This window comes from Corvus hawaiiensis, chromosome Z (genome assembly GCF_020740725.1).
Source record: "Corvus hawaiiensis isolate bCorHaw1 chromosome Z, bCorHaw1.pri.cur, whole genome shotgun sequence".
Lineage (NCBI taxonomy): Eukaryota > Metazoa > Chordata > Aves > Passeriformes > Corvidae > Corvus > Corvus hawaiiensis.
The window spans coordinates 38,661,492-38,687,039 of NC_063255.1; the positions used below are offsets into that span (position 1 = coordinate 38,661,492).

The window sequence follows — 25,548 nt, forward strand, 5'->3', positions numbered from 1 at the left end:
AAGTAAAATACCATTAAGTTACAGGTAAAAATTTGAGTGGCCTTAGACAATTCATATACTACTCCTTACTCTTAAATATGTGCAGTGAAAGTGAGACCTGCTGCAGCACACACAGGGGCCAGCTGGCACTTGCCTGCAGTAGGGGGGGCTGGAAGGTGTGGGTTTTCCAGATTTAGAGTCCAGTTTCTGCATGGAAAGAATCAACCCCAAACTAACAGATTGCCTTTGGCATGTGGTAACTCAGCTGTGTGTTCATTTTTACAAAAGCACCATGGTTGTCTCCCACCTACCACTGTATGCAGAGGAGCCTGCAAACTAACACCTAAAATTTTCTGCAGTACAAATACCAGTTCTGAAGACTTTGATCAGCAGTGGAGGTGAACTGGCTGTCTGCAATACTCTGCATGATACATTTTAATGCTCCATAGAACTTTTTTGATTTGTTTTGGTAATACCCTTTTCCATAGTGCTTTTTATATGTCAGAATCCTTAGGCTCCTTATGCCTACTTGTTTCCTCAAGCTGCCCACTTGCTCAGGCTGCATTTCTGCTGCTTTCTTTCCAGACCTTCTTCCTTTCCTGTTATGTGCAAGGCATTGACAATAGGGTACAGCTGATTCCCTCCTAAAGGAGAAAAGTACAGGTACAAAACTGTGCAGACTGAGCAGCTGCAAACACCTCCCAGCAACGCTGCAGACAAAAAACAGCTGTCAGCAAAATGGTGTGTTTTACTCTGTACTAGCAACAGAAGGTGTATGACAAGGGATGAATGCATCCCCACTGAGGGGCCAAGGGACTCGCCAGGCCACCCCCTTGTTAAGGCCTGCCTTTACTCTGAAGACACGGCCCAGTAAGTGGCACAAGGCCTTGCCTGACTGTATGGATACAGTTTTAATTTTTCATCTGAGATGAATTTTCAGGGTTAAAAGCTACATCCAGAAAAGAATCACTTGAGATCCTAACCAGATGCTGGCCTGATGAAGTAAGCGGGAGATAGCCCAGCACTGGGCTTTCTAATGCTATTCAGTGTAAAACTGCCACTGTGTTTGGAAATTACAGATGGGAGGGGAAAAAAACCCTACAAAATGCTGTATTTTATTCAGAGGGGGCTGCCCATGAAAAAGAAGTAGAATGAAACCAGAAGGCAAAGGCATACCTATATAGATGCCTCTTGTCATAGCCACATATAGTCATAGAATACACTGAATTGGAAGCTACCCACAAGGATCATTGCGTCCATCTCCTCGATGGAGGTATCATTTGAAAAGACATGGCTTCCTGTGATGATTTAGTTACACTAAGTTTGGAAATTGATTTTTTTGTTGTTTAATTTATTACAATTAGATTCTACAACTTCCTTCTCTCACGAACTCAATATAGAAACACCCACCTTGAGAGAGAATCATGAATAAAATGAGCAATAACATTGGTGGTTTGTTGTGTTTTCTTCTGTTAGGCTTTTGATAGGGCCTATTAAAAACTTACATGAGCAGGATCTACTACTCCAGCTGGATCCCTACAAATCTATGGGGCCTGATAGGATTCATCCAAGAATCCTCAACAAACTGCCTGATGGCATCACAAATGTCTCTTTTGAGCGGTCTTGGGAATCCAGAGGTCCCAGCTGACTGGAAGCTGGCAAACAATGCCCTGATTTTCAAGAAGGGCAAGAAGGATAACACTGAAAACTACAGGCTTGTCAGTCTCACTCCAGTGCCTGGTAAAGTTATGTAGATTATTTTGGGGGTACTGAAAAACAGCTGAAACACAGTCATCGGTCACAGCCAGCATGGCTTCATGAGAGGAAAGTCCTGCTTATCAAAGCTGGTTTCCTTTTCTGACAAGGTAACCCAGCTGATGAAGGGAAGCCTGTAAAGTTTTTGATACTGTCTCTCACAGGATCCTCCTGGACCTAATGTCCAGCCCACAGCTGGATAACCCCATCATGGGATGGGTGAGCAACTGGCTCACAGGTCAGGCACAAAGGGTTACAGTGAATGGGGTGACATCAGACTGGGGACCTGTCACTGCTGGAGTTCCACAGGGCCCCATCCTCCACCCTCTGCTCTTTGACATCTTCACAAATGACTTGGACACAGGACTGGAAGGGATACTGAGCCAGTTTGCAGATGATACAAAACTGGGAGGAGCTGTTGGCTCCCTTGAAGGCAGAGAGGACCTGCAGAGAGACCTCAACAAATCAGGGGGGGGGCAATCACCAACCATGTAAGTTCAACAAGGGAAAGTGCCAGATTCTGCACACGGGATGGGGCAACCCTGGATGTGTGGACAGACTGGGAATGAGATGCTGGCAAGCAGTGCCATGGAAAGGGACCTGGGGGTCCTGGCGAGCTGAACATGAGTCAGCAGTGCCCTGGCAGCCAGGAGGGCCAACCCTGTCCTGGGGTGCATCAGGCAACAGCATCGACAGCCGGGCAAGGGAGGGGATTGTCCCACTCTGCTCTGCACTGGGGCAGCCTCACCTCGAGGGCTGGGGGCAGTTTTGGGGGCCACAATATAAAATAGTCATTAAGCCATTAGAGACTGTCAGCAAAGGTGGTGAAGGGCCTTGAGGGGAAGCTGTGTGAGGAGCAGCTGAAGTCACTTGATCTGTTCAGCCTGGAGGAGACTGAGGACAGACCTCATTGCAGTCTGCAGCTTCCTTGTGGGGGGAAGAGGAGGGGCAGACACTGATCTCTGTGGTGCCCATTACAGGACCTGAGGGAATGGCCTGAAGCTGTGTTAGCAAGGTTTAGGTTGGATACTAGGAAAGAATTTTTCACCCAGAGGGTGGTTGGGCACTGGAACAGGCTCCCCAGGGAAGTGGTCACAGCATCAGCCTGACAGAGTTCAAGAAGTGTTTGAACAATGCCCTCGGGCACATGGTGTGACTCCTGGGGCTGGTGCTGTGCAGGACCAGGGGTTGAATTAAATGATTTTTGTGCATCCCTTCTAACTCAGCTTAATTTGTGATTATGTAAATAATTATATAGTTCACTTCCAATGCTTTTTACATGATTCAGAAGGATTTTAAACTAAGGGTAATGTTTATAGCATGTTAATGACCCTACTATACAATACATACATGAGTCTCCTATGCTCTCTGATGAGTTATGGTAACTGTTCAATGCCACCTTTAGCTTTCTTCTTAATCTGGAGCCTCACTCCATATCCCAGTGCTTGGATTAGCACCAAAATGCCCTATAAGGCCTGATGAAGGGCCAGCAACTGCCACCTTTTTGCCATTTTTTAGGGTTTTTGGTGTTTGTATCTCATTTTCTGTTTCTTTTCTCAGTTGCTACCATGCATGATGGATCATGAAGTTGTAGTGAGGGGAAACACTCAAGTTAATACTGCTGAAGCAGACTGTGAGAGCAAACAAAGTAAGCTACTGCTGTGCTCAATATTAAAAAAAAAAGGCAAGTAGATTGTTTTGAAAGAAGAAAAATTTGGCAATATTTTAGAAAGTGTGGAGTATCTTACTTGTCCTGTAGTTTTAACAGTACTGGCTATGAAGAGGCTTACAATGTCTTTAATTTCTGCATGTTTTGTGCAAGAGTCTTATCCAGCTCTGCATTTTTTTCCTTACACAATGAAAAAGGCAAAGAGCAAGCTCCTGGCCGTTGTAGAAAAACCTGTGAAATGAAGCATAACTCTGTTATGAATGGGATCCTGTAATAACTATGTCTGTGAGTGTCACTACATTAGAAGTCATTGTGGTGTCTCAGTGTGCTCCTGGACAATTTCCTAACTCTTGCTGCATTTGAAAGAAGTTGCTGAGTGTCCCTTAATTCAGGTTTTGACACTGTGTGCCTGGAAAGGGAGAGGTCAGAAAATGTGGTGGGGTGAAAAGGAACTGTACTCTTTGTACTGAAGAGAGTGTATAGGCAGGCTTTTACTTTATATTCCGAGCATAAGAACTTTAAAAAAAAAATACCACCTTTATTTTTTCTCGTTAACATCTATCAAGTAACAACTTTCAGGTACTTTTCTCCTGCTGCAAAAGCAGAAATGGAGTAATTCTTTTTCCCAAGTTTGTAAATTAATGTTGAACCACTGTGCAATAGAAAGACTATATGTACTTGGGAAAAAAATTTATTTTTACAAGAGGATTTGATATAAAACAATAGAGTACAAGGGAAATAAATTCACAGATTTTTGTGTTTTAAATTTGTACTCTCTGAAAGGAACAATTAAGATGTCTTCTAGAAATGTAGAGATTCACTCATCAGGAAAGAAAAAATACAGTTGACATATCACTGTGCAAAAGAAGCATCACAAAGGTATGAAAGACACTTTCATAAAATGGGAGGTCTGACATTCTGGTAAAATTTAACCCAAACATGACAGAGAGAGCATACTGATCTTTGTTTTTTCTTAAGTCCCATCCCATCACCAGGATCACGGCAGGTAACTTTCCATAGTTTATTTCTGCTTCTATCTAATCTCATGAGCCCCACCCCAGCCCCTGCTGATTTTATATTGAGGTTTTTTTAACATGACATAGAAGTTACAAGCAAAATTTTAAGTACACAATACCGTTTCATCAATTTTCAGAATGCCCAAATTAATAAAACTGTTCAAATCAAGAATCTTTGGCATCTGCAAACCAGAATGATTGTATTACCAAAGAGCAAGGATAAACCCCAAACTTCTTGTATCAAAGAATTACCTAAAGCCAGAGTAACGTGTGTGTGTAGTTTGTTTTGTGTGCATGCGTTCTCAGTTACAGTGAGCCTCTAGAAATACAGAAAGGTAAATATTTCTGTCAGCTGATTGTTTTAGCAGTCACATAATCCTTCCTTTGATGTCCTGGGTCAATGAAATCCTAGTACCATCGGGGTTTAGTAGAAGATCTATTAAAAGAGTTGTCTGTGATCTTTCCTGCAACAGAAACAGCATTTAAAGTTATTACTCTGTTACAATGCAGGAATTTCTGTGCATTCTTCATTGCCCCAGATTTCCAAATTGAGTTATTTTTTAGGTTACCAGTAGAGTGTAACTGTAGTTACAGAGTTAACAATGATGTCTTTAGCTTCCTAGAGCTACCACAACAAGGTCTGGAGAAGACAGGGAGGATCCATGGTGGAAGCACATTCTCTCGGTTATTAGCAGGTTACCCTGAAAATAATGTTGGAGGCACGTTACCAGAGCAATACTGTGTGATGTGCTACATACCCACATACCTTCTCATCCTTAGCCAACAGTCCTCTTAAACAGTACTGAGGTAGTTTTTCCACCTTAGGCCATTTAGTGTCTACCATAAGGACATCATAATGTGCACTGATTCATTTTTTGAGAGAAAACAGCAACAACATTTCTCAAAGGCTCTTAGGAAAGGTACATCTTTTTTTTTGCTCTAGGGCTCGACTCCTGTTCCTGCTGAACTGAGCCAGTGTGTAAAATCAGAACTGATATCAGCTCAGTAGGCACCGGAGGACGGGTCCATCAACAGCCTGGAACAACAGCAGCAGCTGTAAGTTGTTTCCGACTGGAGCTGCCACCATTTCCTGCAAACGACACACAGTGCTAAGCTAAAACTGCAGAGAGATTATGACAGCATCCATTAAAGAGAAGACTATAAAACAAAAGCTTTATTGACAATTTCAGGTTAAAGTAACAAACATTATTTCCTCTGACCTTTAGGAAAGCATGGTAACCAAATTACTGTAGGCAATGCCTCACATTTGCAGTCAGACTGAGAACTTAAGGAGCACTGTTTATTCTCAACTAAAACTAAAAGTCTTTGGTCCTCTCCAGGTTGCCTCTGCCTCTTATCCTCCATACACTGAACCTCGGACACATGCATTCATTGCAAATCTGCCCCTTCAGCAGCAAGGTATCTCAGCCAGCAAACGCTCTCTACCCTGCACAGAGTCTCCTCTCCCTTCTCTTCAGGTGCAGAACTTAGCCACTGTGAACAAAGAGGAAAACAATCACTGTTCACCAATCGGCTAAGCTCTGCACCTTGCCAGAGAGGTCTCCGTCTCGGCAGAGATAGCTTTCGGAGGAGGTTCTTCCACGATGCTCTGCTGCTTTCCTCTTTTTTTGGAGGGTTTGGGGGTTTGTTTCTTTCTTTTTTTTTAACTTTCTTTTTTTTTTTTTCATATTTTTTGTTTGTTTGTTTGATAGATGGAGAGGATTCCACGCTGTGCACCCATCAGACCGTTAATGGTGAGTTTCATGCTAGCAGCTGCGGTCATGGCTGTGTGGTAATCCCTGGCAATGTGATTTTAATCTTAAGTCACAAATCATCATGCCAGGAACCCAAACAGCCGCAACATTAGAAGAAAGCTGTGCAGTCACACAGAGTACTGTACTCAGTATTTTTAGATTTTATGTTATAGCTCACCATGCACTTCTGTCTGTAAAGTCAAAGGGGTAATTCTAGACTAATGCTAACACCTTCATACCATGTAATTTTCCTGTGCTAGGTACTTACCATCAGAAACTTATAGAAATTTTGATTTTATTGTTTCTGGCCTTCAGACACTTGAAGATACCTGCCAGATTAAGAACTGTTGAACATAACTCAAATTTCTGTGAGTCCTTGATAATTGGGAGTACACAAGAGTCTCTTTAGCCCTAACTGTTTTAAAAGGTGTCTCCTACCCCGCAACTGATATCCTGGCACTCTACAGTCTGATCCACCTTTCCCAAAAAGTTTTCTTGGCAGGCACAGTTCTTGTCTATACAGAAGAACAACATGGCTGTTCATAAACAAACTTGCTTTCATAATATCTGTCATTGGCTGTATTTCATACAAACATAGCAAATACTACAAAATCAAATGGAACTCACTGTCAAATACTGCTAGAACAGAAGAAAATTAAGATTTTTGCTTGGTACCAATTAGACAACGTTTCTGCTAAATTAGAGCCTGAATTTTGATACCACAAATCAACTGTAAAGTTATGTGAACAACCAAGGCAATCAGTCTGTTGGATGAGTTATATGATTAACCAAAAATCTGAGGTATGCTGTACTGGAAGAAACTTTCATACCAACCTTAATGGGTTATGTGTTAAACATGCATATGCAGACACTGTAAGGCTACCTCCAACTGTTCAGGCTGAGAAGTGGAAAGTATCTTTGCAAATTTATAGCCTCTAGCAATCTTTATTCCATAAATATTTTTGCAGTTTCGGTTCTTGTCTGGTGATTTCTCTCCTTTAATTTCATAAACAAGCTAGCTACTTTTCTTGCCTCACAATCAAACTTCAGAACCTCAATACCCTTAACACAAAAACATTTGCATTATCAGGTTGTTCTCACATGATTCATATTTGCTTCCAAGTCCACAGTTTCATATTTCCACTGTGGGATCAGACTCTTTTCAAAGACTGTGCTGCCTGTCAAGTAAACATGCAGCTCTATTAAACAGAAATGCTCCTTGCACAATTGAAATTTTTGTAAGCAGAGTGAAGAATACAGAATGGGAAACAACTGTAGGCAGAGCCTGGCCTTCTGTGGCCATTTGGACTTACAGTTGTCTCTTGTACAGTCCATTACAACAAAGCCATTCTCCACGTTCTCCAGCTATGCCTACATGTATGTAATCACTGCTCTTGCAGCTGGGCTTAAAAAAAAGAAAAAATACAAGCCAACAAGATATGTAACAAGAGTTATTTCTCAGCCCAACTAGCCACAAGCTGTATGGTGTGCCAAAGTTTACCACGTTTAGTGAGCTCTGCATATTCTTTCTATATGAAGCAAAATCAGGGTGTTAGGATTAAAATGAAAGATCACCTTTTCAGAATAACATCTCTGCCACCACTTTGGCTGAGGATGCATCCATATGTTCTTGTGCTGCAGCAAAGCATTTCCGTGCAAGTTCTTGTTGTTTTGCATCTTCATTCACCATTAATTCACCATAGAGATACACACCCATAGCCTGAAAGAGGAACATAACACACAAACATCCTACCACCAGTAATGACTAGTTATCTGGGTTTTTGCCATTGACCTACTAGTACTCATTTAAACTAAAAATGAAACAAAACAGACAATCCAAAACACATAAAATACCATTTACTCTCTAATGCTTATTCTCCCCTTCCAGAACTAATTTTCTCTGTCTCTCTTTAGCCTAAGGATGGTTGTCTGTATGCTGTGTTGACTATGTAAGAACAGATTATTAATATAAGAAACCTGTGTGATGTCATGACAAGAAAATCATTCCTCACTTTCCTTGCAAGTTTTCAAGTTTTCCTTTACCCACTACCTGAATTTTTTCCAAATGTCCCTTAAGAAAAAAGCTTCTCCCTCCTTCAACAGGGTACACATTTTCTTTCCAATTGTCACACATCCATGAACAAAGACTGAAGCAGACCACTCTAAAATTCCGATTTGGCAATTCTGTAACTGAACATCAACTGAATATGGTCACGTCTGTGTTTGACTCCCCTTTACATCTGAGATACAGCTTAACATGCATAAATTCTGGTTGGGTGCAAAGGCAGGCCTTTCCTAACTACTTATTCTGGACATAGCAGCTATAAAAAAAGGTAATGAGGCTCCTGTGGGGAGATCTGGGCCCCTTTGACCACTGCCAACAAAGCACTGGCTAACTTAACAGGAACCTTATTGGAGACTTTTTTTTTCTGCTGATATGGTTTTTTTCAGCTAATTACAGGAATTCAGTAAATGTTAAACCACACTTGCCAAAATAGGATTACGCTTGTGACAAAATATTAGCAGCTTAGCATGCTGACTTTTATAGTTATTGTTTGGACACTTGAAGGAGTGGAAAATTTTGGATAGCATTGAGAAAATACAACTTTTAATGCTATTCCTCACAATTTCTAGCATTGGCTGGTAATCCTTAAAAAAAAACCTTCAGCCAGAAGGGAAATTTAAAGTTTAACAAAGACTGAAGTAAAAGGAAAAAGTCTCAGAGTGGCAGACACCTGCCAGACTCCTTGCCAATTCCCTAAGCATGCTCTCTGACACCAAGAGAACAAAAACCTCAGATTTCCAAGGTTTGCAGCTGCACCAGGTCTGGCAGCCACACAAATGGCCTTGGAGCTGGGCTCCAGTTGCTCTCATTGAGAATTTTTTAAATGTTGAAATTTTGTTCCTATAGGAATTACCTTCTCTACCCAGCCTTAAAAATTCTCCCCCAGGCCTAAACATTAACATGCAGTGAACACACTGGTGTTTTGTAAAACTTCAAAGGATTTAAATAGTCCATTTGCATTTTTTTCCCAGACTTTAAAAAAAGCCATGTTACATGATCAGTAAGGACCTGCAACTGCTCCGATTTAAGTGGTAATCACACCAAAAGCTGGTTGTGCCATTAACTGTATGCACTGCTGAAGTAAATTAAATTAAGATTACATTAAAAAGTTGCAAAAATTATTTCCCTACACTGCAGAAAATGTCTTTATTTGGCGTATCTATTCCAAACATAATGCAATTCTGTATGGTTTTATCAGCTCAAGGATTTCCCGAACTCTGAACCCCCAAGTTCTGCTGGTGGTTATCTCCATCCTTTCTCAGAATACAAATATGCACAATATATATAACTCCTTATGCAATAATGTTCTTTTATGTCTTTTCTGTTTGTTTAATACAGAGCTTGCCAAGAGCTCTGGGGCCTGTTTATTGGCTGAGATATAAATAGGAGGTATACTTCCAAGCTAGAAGAAAGCATGACAGACTGCAACAATTCAATTGTGGTATGTTGCCTGAAAGCACAGAATCCTCATTGGCTGTAAATAGCTTTGTTCATTGTCAGCATAAAAGGTAAAGACATTAATATCTTCCCTAGATTTTGACGTATCTTCACCATTTTCTATTTTTTACATAAGTTTTAAATATTTAAAATTCATCCTATAGTGAATAAAGATAAATAAAAGTGAAATAGAAAAGAACAAGGCAGAGGTTCAATTAGAACTGTAAGTTCACAATGGCCTAAATAAAAGGCCATAGTAAGGAAATCATGTATGTCCAGCCTTTTAAGGCCTTCACAATCTTCTCTTAGCATGTCCCCACCCATGGAGAGGCTAGCATTCCCTGGCTGTACACTGTTGTGCTATAATACTTCTGGCTGTCATCTTCAAAACCGAGGTTACCACAGCACTGACTGCTTTGCACTTGCCTCATACCTGCACTGATATTCCCAGCCACACTTGCCTTCCTCATCCTGCAAAAGGGACCTGCTGAGAAGCATCTTCCTAGCATCACTGCTACCTCTGGTTTGCATAAAATGCAAGGAGAGGAGGAATTCTATCCTATTTCATGCTTGACAGAAGATTAGCGTGTTTAGGTGGGGATGAATACCCCTACCCTAGGTGGCATCCTTAAACTACAATGTTTAGGGGGCCACAGAAGAAAAAAATGAATACACAGCCAAGTTTTTAACAACCTTCAGCAAGAAAATATATAAAAATATTTTTTTAATTTCAGCCTAGGGGTGTTAAAAAGTTGATTGTTTTCAAAATGCTAGTTAAACGTAACTTACCTGATCTTCTCTGAGGAATCTCTCAACATCTCCATACCCAGGCTCATATTTGTGTTTGATGACAAGTTCACACCACCGATGACGAACCTTTGGGATGAAAAATAAAATTAGGTAAAAAAACCAAACCAAACCAAACCAAAACTGTATTTTATCTGTGTGAGTGTTGATAATATATCCGTACCAGTTTGGCTTTTTTGTCTTTTTTTGGGGTTTTGTATTTTGGCAGATTGGTGCTTTTTCCCCCAGCAGCCTGGCAAGTCAGTCAGCTGGACAGAGGAGCCAGAGCTCTGTGCACCTCAGCCTGGGCTCTGGAAACCCAGGGTGCCCAAAGACAAACTCCTGATTCTGTGCTAGTAAACTAACCCAGATCCAGGGACACATCTGCAGCATCTTCACTGCCACTGTTTCCAGTCTTGACTTTCTTCCCTTTAAGTTAGGCTAGAGGTTATTTCTTTCATGTTGTTAAAAGGGGGCTGTGGGGGGTGGTGGAGAACAGAGATTACCACTGCAAAGGTCTGGAAAATCCACAAAATGTAAATTATAATATCCCCTCTGTAATTGTATCATACAAGTGGTAAAAAGGCTTAAATGCAATTCTGTACCAATATTAAATCCATGCCAAAAGGATAACAGTTAGGTATCAACCCATGAAACAGGGAACTTTCAGTTAAATGAATCAGTTTTGCTAGTAACAGATTTTAAGCCCATTGTTACGCATTTAAAATTCATCTGCATTTAAAAAGTTGTCATGCTGTTCTACCAATACACATTGACACAAACTTATTGACACACTGTAACAAAGTTTTCAAGCAAATTACAACTGAAAAAATGTTTTTATTTATGTAGTATGAACATGAATTACATGTAGGTCTTTGTGTTGTTGTCTTTACATTTTTGACTTTGTTCTTAGCCACTCTTGTGGCGTAAGTGTCATCTTACTCTCTAGCAAGGCTTGCCTGATTGCAGGCAGTGATCAGCCTAGCCTTTTATATTACATTAGCAATTCAACACTGATAGTAAAGGAAAACAGTTAAGTGGAATAACTCCCAATCTTTCTGTTTCAGCCTTTTATCTGAAAAGAAAGAAAAAGACAGGGCAACTAATGAAAATCACCTTTCATAGTAAGAGTGAAATGTTAGCAGTTTTAATAGTTGGTGTAACTGAGTCCAAATTGTGCTTATATCAAGTAACTGAATATGAACCTTTTTTCTGAATGACAGATGTAGTGATAACATTGCGAATTGAAGACAGAAAGGGAGGAAGGGGAAAAAGGCATACTTCAGTGTACCGTTGCTTTTGGAAATAAGGTTTTGAAAATAATTTCATTTTCATCCTAATCCCTGTCAACTTTATAGCCCTGGAAAAAATTTCACAGACTTACATTTGATTAGATGTTAATCCTATCAGCATAATTAATAAGTGATAAATGCCCACAGGTCCTGTGTACTTGATACCCCTTTCCAGCTGACCCCTTATATAAAATAGTTTGAGCACACCTTACGAAAATAAAAAGCTGCGAGGTTTTGGGGCTGAGTGGATTTTGCACTTGCTGCATGCAAGATACTGAATAGCTACAGTGCTGTGTATGATAGGGATAATTGCTGTCTCTTGCAGCAATTATCTCTTTTTGCTGACAAAATAGCAGCTATTAGGATTCCTGCTAGTGGAACCAGAGCTAAATTTATGAAAGAAATAGCTTTCCAAGCTTCAACTCACTTTGCTGTAGATGCCCATATTCATAATGTAGACCTTCAAAACCCTACCCAGCTGCTGCTTCTCCCTGGAGACACTAAATGTTTCTCCAGTAAATCTTCCCAGGCAATCCAGCTTTGTTACAGGGTGTTTTCTCATAGCACTGAGCAGCTCCTTGCCTGTATGAAACTACCAAGGCTCAAAACTTAACCATACACCTCTCCTATCTGTCAGGTGAGTTAACCAAACAGAATATAAACACATTTAAAAGACTGTAGATACACTTTACCCTGCACATTCTTCCATATATAACAAACAAACAAAAGTCCAAACAGAATTCCTTATGTATTCTCATGGCAATGAGAAGAAACATAAGGAGGAGAAAGGGACTGTGGTCACCTCCTGTGATCACTGCTCTTCTACATCCCATGATCCAGCAGTTACAGCACTTACCCAGGAGGTAAGCAACCAAGTGCAGCTTCTGTGGCTGCTCAAGATCTCAAACTGTGCCTTCAGTGAGAATATTTCAACAGCAGATTATAGAGTATTCTGGGATGGGGCTCTCTTCATACCTCCTGGTGGAGCTATTATTTCCTCCCCAGTTATTGAAGTATTTATTGATCTAAAGGGGGAATCGCAAGACTTCAGAGCTTACATCTCTGAGTACTCTTGACAAGAAGTACGGACATGGCTTACGAAGTGCAGAAGCCAGTTTGCCCCCAAAACACCTTTCTTGGTGCAACCATCATAGCTGCACAGAGAGGACTGAAGTTCTCTCTATGAAGGCATTCACGTGGTCTTACTTCCTCACATACTAAAGTCATGTATAACTGACACTGCATCGTGGCCTGATTGATCATCTGAATCTCAGTGGCTTTGGAAAACATGGAACTAAGCTGTGCCTGTTACCTTAACTGTTCCTTCCTCCATAGGGTTTCTGTCCTTGGCAACCAACATCTATTCAAATAGTTAAAAAGAAAAATATTTATTTGTTGAGTGAGATCTGAGACAGCAGACACTTTTCTTTCTCTCTTTTGCCTTTTTCCCTTTCTTTCCCAGGGTGAGTACAAATCCCAGCACATTCCCAGCTCTGAAATGCTGGCGCTTTGCCAGCTGGGGTAGTAGCAGCATGCCTCTTATCCTCAGATTACACATTTGCCTCCTGTCTTCCAAAAGCCCCAAATGTTCCTGTGGCAGAACAAACTGCAGGAGAACCAATGGCTGCTGAAGGGCCTGTGAAACCAGCAGCTCAGTCAGCCCTGCTGGCTCCCTGTGACTTGTACGAGACCCCAGAAAGCAGAGCACAGAAACCAAGGCTGGCTCTGAGTGCAAGAGGGGCAGGGGGGGCCCTGCACAATGTGGACTGAAATATGTTGGTTACATTCCTGCCCCCTGTACCATATGGTGTGTAGACAGCCGTGTTGCCCAAACTGCAGCTAAAACAGTTTCTCAGACACATGCACTATAAAGAAGTAATTTTTCTATGATACTCCATAGCCCTAGGCTGATTCCACAAACATAAGAATTTTAGTCACATAAGAGTAGGGTGGAAAAAAGAAAAATCAGTTCCCAGCGTCTCATCCAATGCTTAGAGAGGCAAGAGCAAAATGGGCCCCACAGCTTCACAGCCTAATGAATGAGTCATGTGAACAGGCACTTTTAACAAAACAGTCTCAAAAGGAAATTTTGTAAACCAAGCAGCTTGTGGTAGGACTGAGCTAACCATACCACATCCTGCGTATGCTCTTCTTGGCTTTTCTTTTCCTCCCAGGAGCAAATACTCAGTGGCAAAAATGAGAATTCATTAGTCCTCTCACAGTTTTCTCTCTGCACGTTTCTCTGTGCTCTTCTACAGTTCAGAGATGCACACCATATGCCGTTTTGGCTGGTTACACCATAAACAATATAAACTAAACCTGAAAAGTAATTTACAGCAATCCATCCTGTTATTGCTGGCAGAAAGCACATAGGACTTTGCTGGATCTGAAGCAACACCTTTAACTGCTCACCCACCCACACACACTCTTACTGGTTTGGCAGCTGCAAGGACCCACATGCTGAAGTTGGAAATGCAATTTATTTTCTCAGCCTGCAGTACCAGGCTGAGAGCTGTCCTCCCAAGTCCAGGACTGATGGCTGGCACTGCCATGGATAGGGAGAAGTGGGGCAGAGGAGTGAAGGAGGCCTGCTGACTAACACCTCAGGTTCCTTGTGGATGGATCCTCATTCCTTGGAAATTGTTTTTTCCTCCCACCCTACTTTTGGAGATGGTGCAGGCCTCTCCACTACCAGGTTTTTAAGCTAAACAAAGTTTGTTACTGTGTGTTTTGCAAGACACTACTCATATTAGTAGTGCATTTCTGAGGCACAGTTCAGTGGTATGAAGACACAGACACTCAATGTCTCAGGTACAAAATTTAATTTTCCTAAGTATCAACAACATTGAGATCTAAGTATTGGCTAGTACCTACATGGAACATTGTGAAGGGATGCTACCGTCAGATAGCAGAGTCCCAAATTCAGGAGCAACAATTTACACAAATAATTCCAGGGGTCTCATAATATCATTTTTAAGAAAAATGCACAGTATTGCACAGTATTATTTGCAACTCAAAAATTACCTGCAGTTTGACAGCTCAGTGGAAGATACCATGACATCAACATTTTGCTTGATCTATTTTCAGACAATGCAAGCTGCTGCATGAGATTGTTTAAGGGGAAAAAAACCTTAACCATTACAATAATCCAGCTCTAAGTCAGTCCCTTTGTTTTAGTAACCTGAGCCAAGACCTTTTGGGAAATGCTGCTTCAAGCTGACAGACTAAAGCCATGTAAGGTACCAAATACATGGCTTGACTTTCAAAAGAAAAGCTCCCAGTGACTTTATACCTGAAAAAACCCACATTTTTAAGCTATTTTGAACATGTCCTAAATTAAAGAGATACTAATTTTTCCTGACCCGGGTAATAAATTCTTTTGCCTAATCCTTATTATTCTCCCTTGCCCCACACAATCACAGAATCATAGAATGTGTTGAAAGGGTCTTTAAAGATCATGTAGTTTCAACATTCCTGCCTTGGCAGGGACACCTTCCACTAGATCAGGTTGCTCAAGGCCCCATCCAACCTTGGTCTTGGATAGGGCAACTTCCAAAGATGGGGCATCCACAATTTCTCTGGGCAACCTGTTCCAGTGGTTCACTTCTTTCAGAGTAAAGAATTTTTCCTAATATCTAATCGAAGGCTACTCTCTTTCAGTTTGAAGCCATTCTCCCTTGTCCTGTCACTACATGCTCTTGCAAATAGTGCCTCTCCATCTTTCTTACAGGCTCCCTTCAGGTACAGGATAGCTGCAATTAGGTCACTCCACAGCTTTCTCTTCTCCAGGCTGAACAAATCCAACTCTTCAGCCTTTCCTCGCAGGAATCACAGAATCACAGCTGAGTTGAAAGGAACCCTTAAGCATAATTGAGTCCAACTCTCAGAGTTGCTCCATCCCTCTAACAACTTTGTGGCCTCCTCTCGACTCGCTCCAACAGGCCCATGTCCCTCCTGTGCTGGGACTCCAGAGCTGCAGTGCTCCAGGTGGGGTCGCACCAGAGAGGAGCAGAGGAGCAGAATCCTCTCCCTGGACATTCAGACAAGCCTAAAACAAACATCCTTATAGAAAGCTTTATATGGTACAAATAGCTTGCTCATGTTCTCAATCATATGCATACAACCAAAAAAAATTTTTTTACTTCTGAGGTCTACCAATAAGATTAAGAAAACAAGTAATTTAAAACATGCCTTTATTAAAGGGAGAAAAAAGTTAGACTTTACTAAGCTTTTGGTCTGCAGAATGGGAGACTAGCTTCAGGGAAAATGAGTACATTTTACTAATAGCTGGATCCAATTTAAAAGGCGCCATGAGACAAGAAATCTAAATCACTGAACAAAAGCAACATACTTAAAGATCTTAGAAAATGGGATCATTTGAAATAGAGTAAGAGCTATTGTCCAACAAAATGGAACCTTTATTAAAGGTATGAGGCATCTGTGATCTTTACAAAACACAGCTTCAGACTCTACTGAAAAAATTATTTGAACAACTTGACTCTTAAATGTTAATTAAAGAGTCTCAGAGGTCAGACTCCACTCTAATTCATAGAGAAAAAAATACAGAGAATTTTTTTCAAATAACCAAGCTATGCTACAGATTTATTTTAATTAACAATAAGGAAGCATTCCAGAGCACTGGAATGCTGCTCCATTCCATCTGAAAGCCTTTATCACCAGTCTCTTCCTATCTACAGATAAATTGGATTCAAATATTAGATAATTTGCCTATGTAATTAAGGAACAAGTATTGCAGGACAATATTTTAACTAAAAAAATATTAGATAATTTGCCTATGTAATTAAGGAACAAGTATTGCAGGACAATATTTTAACTAAAAACCAGGTTTTACAGTTGTTTGCATGGAAGAATCACAGTTTAAGAATTGCTAATTTTACAGTGCATTTAATGACTTTTTTCCCCCTCTATCTTAGCTGAAATAGTTATTCTTTAATACACCAGTGACTTTTCATTCTGTATAGTCTGAATTTTGAATGAGCACTCCTGTCTTTTATGCCACGGTAAATACATACTTTAGAACATGAATTCGATTTCATTGAAACTTGCCCAAGTGAGGGATGCTGAAGCAGCTCATCAGGAGCAATGAAACAGTTTTTTGTGTTACAACTGTGTTGACAGAGTATTGGTTGGCAATCTGGTAGAGTGTACTCAATAGCCAAAAACCTACTGGACGCAAACAGAATGGATTCATCATTTTTACAAGGATTCTGTAATTGTGATTAATGTGTTCACCAAGGGTTTGTCAGGAGACCAAGTAAAGGAGCTGTCTATCAGCTTAAATTAGTTTTATTTTAGACCAAGAACTGTACTTTTCATAGCCTAAGTTTTCTCTCAGGTCTTGCAGTGCTTGCTCTGACAGTACTACAGAGCCCAAAGAAACCAAGGGCCAGACAGAGCACCACAGCAGCAGCAATCTTTAAGGCAACCTTTCTTCCTGACACCCTCATGGCATCAAGGTTCATTTAATGCTGTTTCTCACAGTGCAGTGCTCTGTCTCAGTACAAAACCCTTAATTTTCCAGAGCTATGGCCAAAATGATGATAACACTTCAGATTTAAAGAATGGCTTTTGCTAGCCTTACTCAAGCTGTATTTTATTTTGAGTACTGGAATGAACCACTGTTCAGTAGCTGGACCTGAGGCAGACTGAGCTCATGGAGCTCCACCATGCTCTGCATTCAGCATCACTGACTGCATAAGCAGCCCAGGTTGTATAGGCAGATTGTACCTGCCATTCCTGCCACCTTGGACAACCCCCTTTCCTGCTGTGCAGCACTGCATGAGTATCTCAGCCCACTGAAACCCCAGCAAAAAAAAAGCTTGGTCATTCAAGTAAGGCAGTAATGGGCTGGCTAATCAAAACTTTGTCTGGAGTTGTCATTTTGAGGAGGACTATATAGAGGTCTAAAATAATTTAAAACCTGGAGTATGAACTGGCCATTAAAAGGTCACTTAAAAGCTAATTTTAGCAGAATATCAGACTTTAATTTTTGGTAATATTGGTAGCAATATTCTACTTCCTTAATTTTACTTCTTCTGATTTGTATTTCTGCAGAGATCAAGAAATTGCACACCATGAGGGGTGCTGGCAACAGGGGAGAAGGACGTGCAAGCCCCGTCTCTCCTTCCTCCACTCCACAGCATTGATGAGAGCTGTGAGTAGAGCTCATGCAGCAACTGCCTGTACTTGGCAACAGAAGAGAAAGGTGTGGTACAATCACGCTTTTGAAAGGCAAATTCTGTTGCTTTGTCAATGGCAAACTGTGAGACAGCATTTGAACCTGTACCTGTGCTAATGTGCCTGTGGGTCAGGCAGCATGCTCCCACAGCTGTGCGAGCCTCAAGCAGCAACAGGTGCCTGCTTGAACCTTCTCACATTAATAAATGTGAGTTAGGGGCATGTATTTCCTTCACGTCCTTTCTCCTCCCCTCCAACCACATGCTCCTGTTTTAGCATTCACTCAGTTCTACATAACACAATGTTAAAAAGTTTATATAGTACCACAGCCTTGCTCAAGAGCAACCCCATCAGCTTCCACAGGCACTAAACATGACTCCACTTCCACCTGCAAATAAAACATGTACCTTTCCCACAGCCAGCATGGAGGTTCTTTTCCAAGCAAACAGAAGCTGGGAATCACAAAACATGCTGCTTCAGAAAGCCCAAGCAGAGCAGCAGGCAACCTTGTTGCTCTCTGTGATCAGAAAGGCATAGTAACCAAAGGATAGCACTTCAGGACAGGATTCACTCTTGGCAAGGAAGCAAATGCTGAGGACTTGCTCGAAGAAGACAAATGCCCTTTTTTCCCCCCACCTCAGGCTCACAGCAGAGAGCTCCCAGTTACAGACCAGACACTCTTCTCCCTTTGTGGGCCCCATCTGTGATCAATGACAGCTGTGTTGGTAGAAAAAAAAATTCTAAAAGAAGTGAGAAAAGGCAAGAGACTAAGAAGCCATGTCTAATCCTTTTTCAAAGGTGGCACTGCCTGTGCCTCTCTTCTGATGTCAAAGCTGTCACTGTGAATAAGAGGCTTGGTTGGGATACCTAATTCTGTAAACTCAATGCTCTTCAGCCAGCCCCTCCTTACCCTGTCTAATAGGAGATGGATATAAAACAGGATGGTCTCCAGCTTTACAGCAGACCAGCAAAGTGATAGGGAAATGACCTAGAGAACAGTTAGATGAGAAAAAGGCCACCAGCACCAAAGCAGTGTGACAGCTTCAACAGCGCTGTCTGGGAGACCACACTGCCGTGTTGCCTGAAGGCTTTTCTCTCCATGTGCACATTTCTGCTGCCATGGTCTCCATGCTGGGGACAGCAGCTCCTATACCACAGTGCATGTAAGGTAAGGAAATGTTTAAAAAAGCACGTGAACTCACTTAATTTGAAAAATAAAGGTTTTAAAAAAATAAGCCTTAATTAAAAACATAGATGCACTACTTATACTGGAACCAAATACTTCCCCTTTCCCCTGCATTTTCAGTATCACCTGCTCATAATGCTGGAGCACCAGTACCATTCACAGCTTGCAGCAAGATGGCAGAAAAGATGTCACCATCCGCCTTTTCACTGGAGATGTGTGCTGAGCTTTGCTTTGCTGTGGTGCTGCCAGCTCTCAGGAGCAAGGCTGCCTTCTGGCTGGTGACAGAAGCAATGCTTGTTCCATCTTGCCTGCTCTCCATTCTCACTTCTTCCTTCCCCAGAAGGGCGCTCTGGTGAGGATGGCTGCATGTGTGAAGACACAGTATGATGGAGAGTATGGAGAGGGTGCTGGGGGGCCAGGAGATCCTGCACCTTACAGGGAGGGGAAGGAAGACCAGGTCCCAGCCTTAGGTACAACCAATATCAGAGAGGTACTGCAGGAACAAGCCTCATGCCTTCAAAAGGTAAGCCTGGCTTCGGCATATCTATACATTCAAATGGACACTTTCACCAAAATGCAACAACACAACTGTCTGCCATCTCATATACAGCCCCATCCACATTCCGTCTGACACCCTACTGAAACACCTATCTACAAGAATGGCTAGATTATGATAGAACATAGAATGGGTTGGGTTGGAAGACACCTTAAAGATCAACTAGTTCCAACCCTCCCACCATTGGCAGTGAGATTTTCCAATAGACCAGGTTGCTCAGAGCTTCATCCAACCTGGCCTTGAACATGGCCAGAGATGGGGCATCTACAGCTTCTCTGGGTGACCTGTGCCAGTGTCTCACCACCCACACAGGAAAGAATTTCTACCTAATAGCTAATCTGTACCTACCCTCTTTCAGTTTGAAGCTGTTATCCCTTGTCTAATGCCAACAGTATCTCTGGAATCAGCAGAAATTTTTTTTATCTCACCATAGCAAGTGATTCAAATACTTCCCATTACCACTGTCTCTTCTGGCTGTCTCCAGATAGAGTCTGCTTATAATTTTTACCCATACAGTGTCTGCATATGTGTTTCAACACAAATTATTTATATATGCACATAAAAGCCTGCTGGGCTTATAAACCCAAACGTTATAGTCGCGAAAAGCACATAAACTTATACATCTGATGCAGAAATTCAACTCTGAAGTCTAAAATCAAGCATACCAACTGTCTGTTACCAATTATTATTAAACTGTATCTCCTGTTCAGCAAAAGGAAAGGCTGCTGTAAGTATCAAGGCAACAGTAAGCTATCCCCTTTGTTTACGCCCCTCTCTCCATGCCTCTACTTCTATCTTATCCCTCTTGTAACTAGAGGCAAAAAATCCTTTTATCTTTGGTCTCCCACAGTGACTGTGGTCAAAACATTTGTTATTTCCAGGCAAGATTACTGTCATAGACAGAATCTGGAACTCAATATGAAAATAAGACTCAAATTCCAAGCAATGAACAATGCGGCTGCCCGTTTTTTCCATAGCTTAGGTCACAGCCAGCCTACTCAGCCCATGCTCACATCCTTCTAATTTCACATTGTTTAAAACCTGGCTTCCAACTTTCAAAATAATTAAATACAAGATTTTGACTCCAAAGACAAAAGACCTTTTGCATCACTGTCATACTCACTCTCCCTTCTTCAATGCCCAGCAAAAATTCGTAAGTGAAAAATACAATGATTTTATAAACTCAGAAGAAATATGCTCATTCCTGCAATGAGAACACTTAGATTTTGCTCTACGTCTGACATTTTTTAGTCATCTTCTCCACCTCTTTTATTCCCTGCTGCTGGAATACAGTGACAGTTGTTGCTCAGGACAATGCTTACACCATGTGGGACACAACAAAATTCCTCTTCAGGACACTGCAACTCCAAGTGGCACAAGAGTTCAAAGTAGGACAGCAGACTTTACCCACATGTTATTAAGTCAGTAACTCAGTGGTGGAATCATATCTGTGTGGCTAAGGTAATGACGTCAGAACCTGCAGCTTTGAATTGTCCTGCTTCTCAAACTGGTTAGACCTCACAGGGCATAGTAGGTTTCTTCCAAATCTATGGTCCTATTCAGGCATACACTGCATCTGCAGCCAGCCTTTAAACAGGAATGAGAAGTATTAGATGAGCTATTTGGATGAAGTCTCAAAGTAGGTTTATTTTAAATAAAAAATATTTTCAGATTGTTTTTCAGAATTAAAAACCCAAACAAACCAACGAAAAAACCTCCCAAAAAAACCAAACCTCAGAGAAATATCCCTATTGCTGATAGCTAGGGAATTTTGTTTGTATTTTAAAAACTACCCCCTCCTTGACATTGTGGCCACTATGCCAGTGCTATCATTTATATGCAAACAGACTAACCTTTTAAATTTCATGACAAAGCCAGGTGGTTTGTATTACAGTGCTGGGTTTGTACTGCCCTACACAGAAATACTATATAAAATTTTATATAAAGCAATTGCATTCAATTCAGAAAACCTTTGGGATTGAGTTCAGAAGCCTGGAGGACTCCACCATTTCATTCTCCTTGCTGGACAATAGGACACAGAATGATCTCCAATCTCTTCCTCCACGGATTCTTCGGATAAGCAGAAAAAAATGCCAAACCAACCCAACTGCATACTTGGTTCCCTCTTACCGTCAGCTCCCCTGCTTTCCAGGTGTCATTAAGTTGAGGGGCTGCCAGACAGAGAGGAAATTATGTCCAAAACCAGTTAGAAAAATAAGGGGCAGTAAGTGAACAGCACCAGTAATGGCAGCAGTCAGGGAACAAAAACTCCTGTTCATGCCACCCAGCAGCCACTGTGATCACTTGAACAAATGTGTTGCTGTTGGCTCCTGGAGGGGTGTGGGACCAGGAGTGCTGACTGGTGCAAAGCTATTTCCAGTGCTCCATAAATCTCATGCTCTGATCATCCCCTTCAGCTAATGCTGATGGAGGGATTTTCTGTTCTTCTCAAGTGGCTGGAAAAGCCCCCCTACTTCACATGTAGAAAGAAAACAAACCCAAATTATAGCTACTTGAGATTATCCTTCAGCCAGTCTTACAAATTCATCCCAACACGTTCACTCAGTCACAATAGGCACATGAGCCAGAGTGAGTCTCATGGGACAACTCCCAAGGCTATCACTGGAAGCGCTTTTCCCTCATTTTGTTCCAGTTTTCTTAACTTCGCACTGAATTTTGGACTTCATCTTTAGGAAGGAAGTACCACATTTCTAGATGCTATCCTTTTCTAAGCTCCTTTCATGGGGAAGAAGATACAACTCTTGCAAATGCACACTTTTGAAAAGCTATTTTAACCAATATCAATACTAATATCATCTGTGCCAAAGAGCCTGCAAATTGCATTTAGATGCAAGATGAACAAGAACATGAAACAGAGTGAAGACTCAGTATTTTTCAAGATCACAGAGGACGATCAAGATCACAGCTGCAAGTGGCTGCAGCTTCAGTCAACATATTTATCAGCAATGAGGCTAATCTACAATATACCCTGAAATTAGCCCTTTTTCTAGTGAAAACAGGAAAGGCTTTCTATGACAGACATATACTCCTTGCTAGGATTTGCATAAGGAAGCAGGAGAAGTAGAGCAGGGAAAAAAATAGTATTTCTGTGAGGCTGTGTGTGAAAAGCAACAGACTGATAATAGAAAAGAGATTTCACTTTGTGGAAACACACATTTCTTTGTTCTTTTCCAGTTAATGAAGGTACTGCCTCAGTAATGGTTGGGTGTACAAACCTCAAATATGATTTATTCCAGAAACAAACCTACCATGCAGGCTGACTCATCTACAGAGCCTTTTCTAGGTTCCTTATTGTTCTTTTCTAGATTCATTGTATCAGGCTCCTCCTGATGTGCTAGTTGCAATTCAATTGCAAATAAAAACTCATTCAACATAACCATACCTATTTCTAATGGCACAATAATGCTTAAATAAAACATTCAGAAAGGGAAAGGCGGGTGAAATTTATTTTGCACTCCTGGTAAATTTTCACAGCAGATTTGTAAGTCCTGCAACATGTACTGTCTTATGCAAAATAAGGCATCTCCTCCAGACTTGAACTGAAACTGAGTAATAAACTGTATATTTAAATATGAAATAAGTACAGAAACTATTTTTACTTCTGCAGAAAAAAAACCCCAAATTCACTAGAAGGCAGTGCCCTGTAATATGGTCATCAGCTCAAGCTGTCACCTTTTTTGTCTACTGAATTGGTGTTTCATAGCAACAATGACATCAGTTAAGGAAAAGAACCATGGTTCTCCCTCTGTGGTTGCAATGCCATTATCTGAAACACGCCCACCTGTTGCTACACAGCGCAGTCAGGAAGGACTGGCAACCCAGCAGAGGTATTTGCAACACATTGCTAATTGTATTCAAAAACTGGAGACTGCTTCTGAGTCCCTGCCCCAAGGGAGGACTGGCCCAGTGGCTGTGCTTAAAGGAAACCTCACAAAGTGCCTTCTGCAAATGTGAACTGACCTTTCCCAAGCAGTTCACTTTTCCCACCCAGTGTTACAGTGTAGTCTACAGAGCTCTGTTCCATAAGTGTGCCTTCAAACAATGCCCATCCACAATCAGTAGGACAGCTGTATTATGCAGCCCGAGAATGTGCTCAGCTCAACACAGTCAACATCAGATGGGAATTGACAAGAATTCATTTGTACTTCCACGTCTGCCAGCTTTTCACAGGCTAGGAATGATCAATGAATCAAAGTTATTTTGTCCTAACTCAATTCTCACCACTTCTAGGATGCCAAGCACCTTAAATGGTTTGTATTAGCGTGACTGCATTTCTGTCAGTGAAATAAGATGCCACCACTTTATAGCCTTGGTCTCACAGGCAGACTCCTGCACAATGAAGTATTTGTGTGAGAATAGCTTTATGCCACCCACATGACTGATGATATTATGATCTTAACTCATTTTACTCACATTTGCTGCAGAAAGAGTTCTAGTTGCTCTTCTCTCCCCAAAATATACCACATTATGATCCCAAACACAGGGAAAGCATTATGTAAGTGAAGAGCATTTCAGTCAACTTGCTGAGACAAGGAAAACCAACAAAGCAACTTTCCATATGCTGTGCAGGCAAGATAAAAGTGATACCTACAGTAGGAAAGAAAGGAAAGCTAACTTTACAGTGAAAAATCTGGGGAACGACACCATAAACATTGCTGCCTCGTCCACATTCTGTATTTTTTATCACCACTTCTTAGATAATTCAGTGACAAGTAAAACACACTTGCAGAAATATCGTCAAGTCTTAAACAGGACTGAAAGTGTCACACCCACTCTTCTTCTCCTATGGCTATGTGATCTCTCCCTGACATGTTTTTCACTATTCTGCAGGCTACTCGGCTATCCTGTGACCTTGTGTGCCCACAAGTTATGGGCCTTTCTCTGACCAAATGAAGAACAGAAATAATGGGAATAATGAGACGGCTCTTCTAGCTAAGAGATTCACTGAGTGTTAACTCAGACCTCAGAGTGTTGTCTTTTGTAACTGACTGACTCCATTTTATTTATATGAAAGTTCTCGATAGCATATTCAAATGAGATAAGACTGCATTGTCATATCAGAAGAGAGGTCATCGAGGTTAGACAGATTTCAAAAAATACTAGCCACCCAAGACTTTCCATGTAGACCAACTCTCCACATTCTGCCAGAAGCTAGATACTGAATAAATGAAACAGCTGCATACAACAGCCACTTTGGAAAGAAACAAAACAAAAACAACTCCGGACCCACTTTAAATTTTATTATCCTACTGTGCTGTCTGACAGCAACTGTAGCTGCTGCTTTATAACATATCCCGTTTCTCCTCAGCCAGATGAACTTCCAGCTGGACTTTGTCATGTTCAAAATGCAGTCAGCTTCTATGAGGCTTCTCTTGGATGCAGGATGTGGTATGTCATGGAGATGTAGCCTGTGCATGAGTTATTTTGTTATGTAGTGGGAAGAAGCACAACAAGATAGGGGGAACAGGAAGAGAAAACTGAGGACACAATCATTCTTCCTTGTAATTGCCTCCCACTTGTCTGACACCAGTTGTCTGAGCCACAATGGGCTCAAGGCACAGAGAGAAGAATGGAAAAATGGCTTTAAACTTTGAAACCTTCCTTGCTTTCAAAACAAAGATCTCTTTGATATGCTCAGTTCAAATAGCTCAGATAAATGAATTTAATCTTTTGAAAACAAACCTGTAGTTTTGTGTCTTCTCAGATGTTCCAAGGTTTGAAGAGTAAATGAAAAATGAAATAATTATTTGTTACAGAAGCGTACTGCAAAAAGCAGAAAGGAGTCACAAATTCTGCCATTTGACAGATGCCCCACAAGCCTCTCCTGGCATCCA

General features: G+C 41.2%; 1 protein-coding gene across 14 annotated transcripts in view; it reads right to left on the reverse strand.

Annotated features, from left to right (window-relative positions):
- LOC125320202 (aminopeptidase O (putative)) overlaps positions 1-25,548 on the reverse strand; it is a 228,594-nt gene that overhangs the window by 34,289 nt on the left and 168,757 nt on the right. For 6 of the 14 annotated variants that reach the window (XM_048292277.1, XM_048292285.1, XM_048292284.1 and 3 more), the window contains 3 exons: positions 10,465-10,551; positions 7,749-7,893; positions 4,079-4,883 (listed from right to left, as the gene is read on the reverse strand). In XM_048292277.1, the coding sequence (XP_048148234.1) occupies positions 7,753-7,893; positions 10,465-10,551 (228 nt within the window). In that variant the 3' untranslated portion in view covers positions 4,079-4,883; positions 7,749-7,752. Of the gene's footprint in view, positions 1-4,078; positions 5,121-7,748; positions 7,894-10,464; positions 10,552-25,548 lie in introns of those variants that run through there. The other 8 variants (XR_007201046.1, XR_007201048.1, XR_007201045.1 and 5 more) reach the window with 3 other exon arrangements.